The sequence below is a fragment of the Nicotiana attenuata genome, chromosome 5, assembly GCF_001879085.1.
Source record: "Nicotiana attenuata strain UT chromosome 5, NIATTr2, whole genome shotgun sequence".
Taxonomy (NCBI): domain Eukaryota; kingdom Viridiplantae; phylum Streptophyta; class Magnoliopsida; order Solanales; family Solanaceae; genus Nicotiana; species Nicotiana attenuata.
The window spans coordinates 14043597-14051168 of record NC_031993.1 but is presented as its reverse complement, the minus strand read 5'-3'; the positions used below and the strand labels follow the sequence as shown (position 1 = coordinate 14051168).

The 7572-nt window shown below is 43.7% G+C and overlaps 1 protein-coding gene across 2 annotated transcripts; it reads right to left on the bottom strand.

Annotated features, from left to right (window-relative positions):
* LOC109225354 (spermidine sinapoyl-CoA acyltransferase-like) lies at positions 7–2549 on the bottom strand. Of its 2 annotated transcripts, none has more exons than XM_019389983.1 (3): positions 1592–2547; positions 793–1064; positions 7–267 (listed from the first exon to the last, which is right to left on the bottom strand). In XM_019389983.1, exons 1-3 carry the CDS (start codon positions 2476–2478, stop codon positions 14–16), a joined length of 1413 nt encoding a protein of 470 aa, XP_019245528.1. In that variant the 5' UTR covers positions 2479–2547; the 3' UTR covers positions 7–13. The 2 variants fall into 2 exon arrangements, with proteins under 2 accessions (XP_019245528.1, XP_019245529.1); XM_019389984.1 differs by lacking the exon at positions 7–267 and adding an exon at positions 290–577 and having other exon boundaries at positions 1592–2549.

The window sequence follows — 7572 nt, the reverse complement described above, 5'->3', positions numbered from 1 at the left end:
TCTCCATATAAAATCAAGAAAGACCGTGCTCCAATTTCTTCATCTCTTCCTTGAAATCAACCATTGCTTCTTGTTGCAGATATACCAAAACTTTGAATCCATCTTTCTTCCCTTCACTAGCAGAAGAATAAGGCAAGAAAAAACAAGGCTCAATACTCCCAACTAAGTGCCTAGAAAGTGGAAAAACAATCACAGGACCACCCCATCCAAAATCAACTGTAGCATGTCCCAAATGTCTCCAATCAGTGAATCCACTCACACTATTACCTGCAGAGGCGGATCAAGATTTTAATTAATGAATGCAATTGAATTCAATATTTTCGACATCCAGCATATATACTATAGATAATAAATTACTAAAATTTCAACAATGGATATTAGCACTTTTGGCCCCTTTGTTATTGGTAAATGGTGTAACAGCCAGAGGCTTTCGAACTCACAAAATTCAAGGTCTGCGTACACACTACGCTCCTCAGACCCCACTTGTGGGAATATACTGGGTTTGTTATTGTTGTTGGTATAAATTTATGCTCCGCATCGAAAGTATTGGGACGGCACCGCTACGCTGGATCCACCCCTGGTAACGGCTAAATAATATGTGAAGTTTGGCAAGCATAGGGATCAAAATTACACATTTCTATTATTTGAAAGTTAAATGTGCTTAGTCAACTATCACAAGAACCAAAATATGAATTTGTCAATATTTGAGGGACTAAAAGCGCAAATTTCCGAACAAATATTAAATTTTGAATCTATAATTTCAGGAGGACAATAAATTTAGCGCTAAATTACCTGCTGTGATTCCTTCATGATAATGAAGCTCCTGGAAATCGATGAAGGATCGAACGTACTCATCGCTCGTGTTGTATTTACTGTTCTTGATTGAATCTGCAGTCTTATACAATGGTTGATCCAACAGGTCTTTTGCTAGGAGTTGAACATACATTGGGACACACCCATTGCCCCAATAGCCAGGAGGTAATTGTGGTTTTGTTATTCTTCTTATATTTGTTGCATATGCAAATTTCACTGTCTCTTCACCTGAGATTTTAGCAGCCTTTACCCTGTTTCACACTTTGAGAAATTAGTCCCTAACAGAATTATAAATACAACAACAACATACCCAGTGTAGTCCCACAAGTGGGGTCTGGGGAGGGTAGAGTGTACGCAGACGGGCAGACCTTACCCCTGCCTTTAGAAAGACACAGAGACTATTTCCGGAAGACCCTCGGCTTAGAAAAAACAGAATTATAAATAAATTAGCAAAAATTAAAGATAGTTTCAATTTATACATGTGGCATCGTTCGTATTGCGGTCAAAGAAAAACTAGTTTACAATAACAACAACAACGAAAAAAAATTCAGTGTAATCCCATATATGAGGTTTGGAGAGGTTAGCGTGTACGCAGACCTAACACCTACCTTATAAGATGGAGAGACTGTTTTCGATAGATCACCGGCTCAAGGAATAGTACAGATAAGATAAAGCAACAAAGAAAAATTGGTTTGATGCTTGAAATTTGAATGGTTCCAATATAAATCGAGATAGAGGGAGTATTAAACAAGTCAATTTTTATATGTGTAGGACATACCTTGCCCGCCATATGAAAGCTCCCAAGGCTTCAAAAGTAGTATAATTTGAACCGGATTGCTCATGAAGAAATACCTTAAGCCGGTCCAACCACTCATCCTTCACCTTAAAACACTCTCGAACCGCCGGTTTATCCGACTCCATGTACGGCAAAGAGTTTTTATCCAGATTAAGAAACTCATGAAATGGGAACTCGACTCGGGGGGGCTCCCTAGGTCCAAGCAGACTCGATCGATTCCAAACCGGTTCAAACTTTAACCGGCTCGCCCCACGAGCCAGCTCCGCCATCGCATTGAAAAAAAGGGTTGCCCCGAGTCCATCACATAATGAGTGATGTATCGCGGCTCCAAGAACCCACCCGCCACACTTGAACCGTGTCACTTGGAGAATAAAGGGTCGGGTCAAAGAATCTTCCTCTCTCGGGTCGGGTACTAACTTCTCGACGAACTTTTCCTCCGGGTCATCAAGGTAGTTAATTTCACTCAAGGGACAATCCACCGTGGCCCGTGTCACCGGGACCCCACTGCCAGCGTGGCAGTGGAGCTCCAGGCGGTTGTCCGTGTCACTACGGACAAGACTGCCAGTGTAGTGATAGTAGTGGACGAGGGCGGCGGAGAGGGAAGAGGTGACAACTTGAAACGGGTCAGTTTGTGCTCGGGCTTGGTCTTCCGGGTCATTGACGTAGACCCGAAGGTATCGAAATGTGATATGGAGGTTTATGTCAGTGTCTAGGTGGGAAAGAGAGAGGACATGATCGTTAGTGAAAGGGGTTGTTGATGGGAGAATTATGGTTGTTTCCTTAATGTTTACGTCCATTTTTACGGTGGTTGACGACGGCGGACACGGAGGAGAATGGTGGAGGGAGAATAATGATGTCCTTATAATCATGTTGTTGTTTATAGAGTTTGAAAAATTGGTAGGTAGCAAAAAGTGGAAAGAAGCACGTTGTTGATGGCTTTTTTTATTTTTTTTGGTGGGAAAGGGGCTGTTGATGGCTTTTAGTTTGACTTATTACATTTTAATTTAACTAATCATTGCAACAAAATTTTAAAATAGATGCCTAAATAGTTAGGAGAAAATAAGATTTTAAGTCCAAATACAGACAGACGATGGAGCACAAATTTTGACTATTTGAAGCGGAATGTCAAGCAAATAAATTTATTCGCACCGAATATTTAAAAACAACAACATTTGCTTCACTTTTTTTATTCGTAATAATAATAATAGAATGTACTCCCTCCGTTTCAATTTAGATGAGGTAGTTTGACTCGACACGAAGTTTAAGAAAAAAAAGAAAAGATTTTTAATACTTGTGGTCTTAAAAGCTTAAGGGGTAAAAGCTCTGTAGGACCATAACATTTATGTGGTTATATAGGCTTCTCATTAAGGGTAAAATGGGTAAAATGAAGAGTTTAATGTTGAATTATTTTCAAATTTAGAAATGTGTCATTTATTTATAAACAGACTAAAAAGGAAAATACCTCATCTAATTTGAAACGGATGGAGTATAATCTACTAATGTTTGACCAAAAAGTATAACTTTTGGTTAAAAAGTTGAGTTTATATAATAATGGGTTAAACTTAGTTAATAATAATATCTCTAGATGCGGGTTCCGAAAATGTGACTAATGTTAAACAGATCTAATGGTGGATTGACTACAATATGCATTAACTGTTCCTAAAAGTATGAGCAATAATGTAACAAAAAGTAGCAATAAATAACAATAAATGACATCCGAGTGAATAGTAGGAGTGATTCACCCAATAAAGCATGAACTAGTTGACTATCCCTCCTAACAATAATGAGTTACAGACAAATCCCAGAATGTTCGAATTATTCTCGAATCTGATGGAAATGTGTGGAATAATATCAACAAGAATCTAGGTGAAAAGGTAATGTTTGTATCTTTGCAAGAGAAAGAGAGAATCTTTTATCGAAAGTTTGTTCCTACCAAATGAATGTCACATGCCTTACACCATTGTCTCTTTTTCTATTTATATGAGACATTTTCCTATCAAACCCTAATAGTACAAGTGTAAAGAATATCCACTAGAATATTCTCTTTAATATCCTATTTCGAAAACTAGCCGTTACAGCTTTGCCAACGGTGCTCGACCTCGACCATTGTTGACATCTCTACCACGAATCTCGCTACTTCCTGGTCGACCTCGACTGATGACGGCTTGAGGACTCTTCCTTTAGTGTTATCTTATCTTAAATATTCTAGGGCAGATTTTTACCAATACAGTTAGTCCTTCCGCTTATTGAGACCGCCCTCAAGCGAGCTTAATGAGCGGATTCAGTTCGTCGTGGTCGAGATGATTTGACGAGTGGGTTGGGTCGTGATGTTTGAAGCGAGCTGGCAACGTGGCCTTTCATGAGCCGCAATTTTTTTTCGGGTTACGTTGTTCCAGGATCAAAGTGACATCATGACATTATGCAGCATTATGATGCATTTTTCCGATGCGTTACATCGTTTTGCGTGCGCCTTTTGGTTGGATATGCTGCTTCGATAGTGGTGCCAAGTAATGATGGCCTAATTTCTAGGTTCCGATGCCTGAGCTTTTATAAATAAGGATGTGAAGACATAATATCAAGTTTTACAGATTTCTCATACCGAAACTTTGTGTCTCCTTCTTCTTCTTCCATTGTTGTGCCTTTTCTTTTCCCTATCCTAGCGATCCTGTTGTTTCTAACTCCCTGTTGTTTCGAATATTCTCTTTTTTGTCGGAAATATGTCTATCATATCTTCTGGTCCCAACGAGGGAAGCGACCCAGTTCCCCTAGCGATGGTTTTCCCTCCTCCCGCGAAGGGCGTCTCCGCTACTGTCGAGGATGAGAATTTTCCTACGGTTGAGGAGATAATTATTCGTAGTGAGAAAGCCAAGTCTGATTTTACAAAGGCGCCCGAAGCTGAGCGTGAAATCTCTGAGTCGGCGATGAAGAAGACTGATTTATTAGAGCTTAGGGCTAAATACAACATTCCCGCTCGCATCGAGTTGGTCCCTGCCGGGCAGGACGTGGTTCAAGTCCATCGCCCTGGGTACTGTGCGTTCTACGCTTACCCCTTTCATGTCGGCTATACTCTTTCCCTTATTCCATTGGCAGAGGTGTTTTGCTGTTTCAATGGTGTTTGCCCGGCTCAGCTCGCACCGTATATCTACAAGCTCATAAGGATGCTTACCAAGTTTGCGGAGCTGGCCGGGGTTGAGATCATTCTTCGGCATCTGATGTATTTATTCTCCCCCAGTTTCAATAGGGGGACAATGTTGAACCTTCGCCGCCGAAGGGGCAAGTTCTTGGTGGTGAAGATGGATGACAAGGCTAGCCGCTAGTTCTGGCATAACTTCTTCTTCGTCAGAATTGAGGACGTGGTGGCCAACGCAAACGGCTTCCCTGAAACTTGGAATTATACTCGTAAGCATCTACTCTTTCTGTATTGAGGCATTTGGTTTACTTCGCTTAGTCGCGGGTTTTGATCTCTTGCTCCTTTCTTATGCAGCCAAGACTTTGCCCCCTCATTTGGTCGAGGATATTTCTGATTGGGTCGGCCGGCTCCTCCCTCATATTGCGGGGATTCGCAAGTGGCCGGGCATTCTCCAGAAGTTTGGGCCTGCTCCTTCCTTGACTGGTGAGTTTGTTTGCTTTGGTTTCTTAGGTTCTAACCTTTTGTTTTTCATTCTGGTTAACCTTCTTTTCTTTTGTACTTCTCTCAACTCCAGCTTGAGGGTCTTCGAGGAGGTCGAGAACTCGCCCACCTACATTCCGTAAGAGGAAAGCTGCTGCCTCTTCGGCTTCTGCCCCTTCTACGATCGCGGCTGAGCCTGCTCGCTCCTCAGTCCCACCTGCCGCTGCTTCAGCATCAATTTCTTCTCTATCTGCGGATACTTTGGCAGCGGAACCTTCGGCTTCCCCTTTGTACCTTCTAGTGGATGAAGAGGAGGAATCGTTGCCAATTAATGGGGATTTGGTGCCCCGTAAGAGGAGGTCAGTGGACGTTGGCGACGGGGTTGCCCGGGCCGTAGACTCTATGATGGATGATTTTACCCTTCGTAAGACGGCGACCATTATCCTTGAAGACGATGTCGAGCTGGCCTCTAAGATTCCAAGATCGGCGGAGGCTGGCGAAGACGTGCCTCGCCCTTCTGCAACGACGGAGTCGGAAGGTCCGACTCTGAGGGCTTCTGATTCTTTACGGCTGGAGGGGCCGTCGACTTCAGAGCTAGCTGATGATACTCCCTTGTCGGCCGATGGGAGAGACAAAGGCGTTCCCGAAGATGGTTATGAGACGAGCTTAGACGTCGATGTTGCTGACCTGAGGATGATGAAGGAAGGGTTTACCCAACTCGAGGTGAGGTTGGAGGGGTCTACTACGACCATTGCGATCCCCATGGATCGTATCTATTGAAGAATACAGAGAACGCAGTCCCTGCCCTCGACCCTCTTTGCTCCAAAGTGGAAGGTGAAACCCTCAGAAAGTTGGACGATGTCACTCTGTCGAGGAGCATACCCGGCCTTGCTCGCAGGGTGAGTATTTTAGGGCTTCATGTTTCTACCTGTAGTGTTTTTTGTTCAGTGTTTCTCCTTTGTTGGCGGAGGAGTTCTCATTTTGCTTTTCTTTTTCTTATTATGATTGCAGACCATGATCCTGGAGATTGAAAATTCTCGAAGGGAGGAGAAGCGTAAGAAAATTTTTGAGAAGTTGGAGCGCAAATATTTTGAGTACCGAGGCAAGTGCTAGGAGATTCGCAGGCATTTTGGTGAGGGTAACAACTTGCGGGCCCTTCCTGAAGAGTTGAAGGAGAAGGAAGACGAGTTGATGAGGGTTATTGAGAAATGTAGCATCCTCGAAGGGACGTTGAGAGGTAAGGAGGAAGAGCTCGAAGTCAACAATGGAGTCGAAGCCCAGTGCAGCAATCTCCATGCTCAGGTGGTCTCGCTGCGTGCCCAGCTTAAGTAAAGTCAATTCAGAGCGGATGCTCTAAGTAGCGAGGTCGCCGAGAAGGCGGAGAGTCTTGAGAAGGCGGAGTTTGTTCAGGCGGAGGCTTTGAGGAAGGCGGAGTCTCTTGAGGTAGTGATTCGGACTCTCCGCTCTGAACGAAAAAATAACTTGGAGACGGCAAGGAGAGTTGCTCGATGAGAGAATCGGAGAGTTGGAGAAAGAGACTTCTGGCCTCTACGATCAAGTTGCTGCTCTTGAGGTCGAGAAGGCCCGATTACTGGCACAACCGTCCTCTTCCCATATTCGGACTTTACTAATATTCCTCGAGAGTTGTATGAGGAGTAGATTCACGCCAGGGCTCAATTAGATGTGTTTCGAGATTTGCATGGGGGGGGGGGGAATCTGCTTCTGAGGCTGCCCTCAAAGATGCTCGTGTTAAGGCTTGTGAAGCTCGAGTCGCCTGCGGGTATGACGCCGCTACGCCAGAGGCCAGTGAGGACGAAGGCATAGACCAGCTCGAGGAGGATGCCTGGTATGACACTGCGTATCCCGAGGGCGAAAGTGGCGAAGGCGAGGGTGCTGATGGTCAAGCTGTGAAGGGCTAAGTTGGCAGGGATTCGAAGGCCGAGATGATGGTGGCCAGTAGTTTTATATATGATTTTTGTATGTTTTTTTTGCTGGCGTCTATTGTAAACAGTTTTCAAGTATATGAAATATTAGAGTTGTTCCTTGCATCTTCTTCTCTTCCAGTGATTTTTTTTTTGTGCTTGTGTATATTTTATTTTGGTTTCTTGTTCGAGTGAGGTTGAATTGTGACCTAAATTTAATGACGGTCGAGGGCCAGTGGGTGTTAGTTTGAACAAGGTTGAAGGTAACCTAAATTTGATTACCGTCGAGGGCCGGTAGGCGTTAGTTCGAACAAAGGTCAAACGTAACCTAAATTTGATTACGGTCATGGGCCAGTAGATGTTAGTTCGAACAAGGTCGAACGTAGCCTAAACTTGATTACGGCCGTGGGACGGTGGGTGTTAGCTCGAAC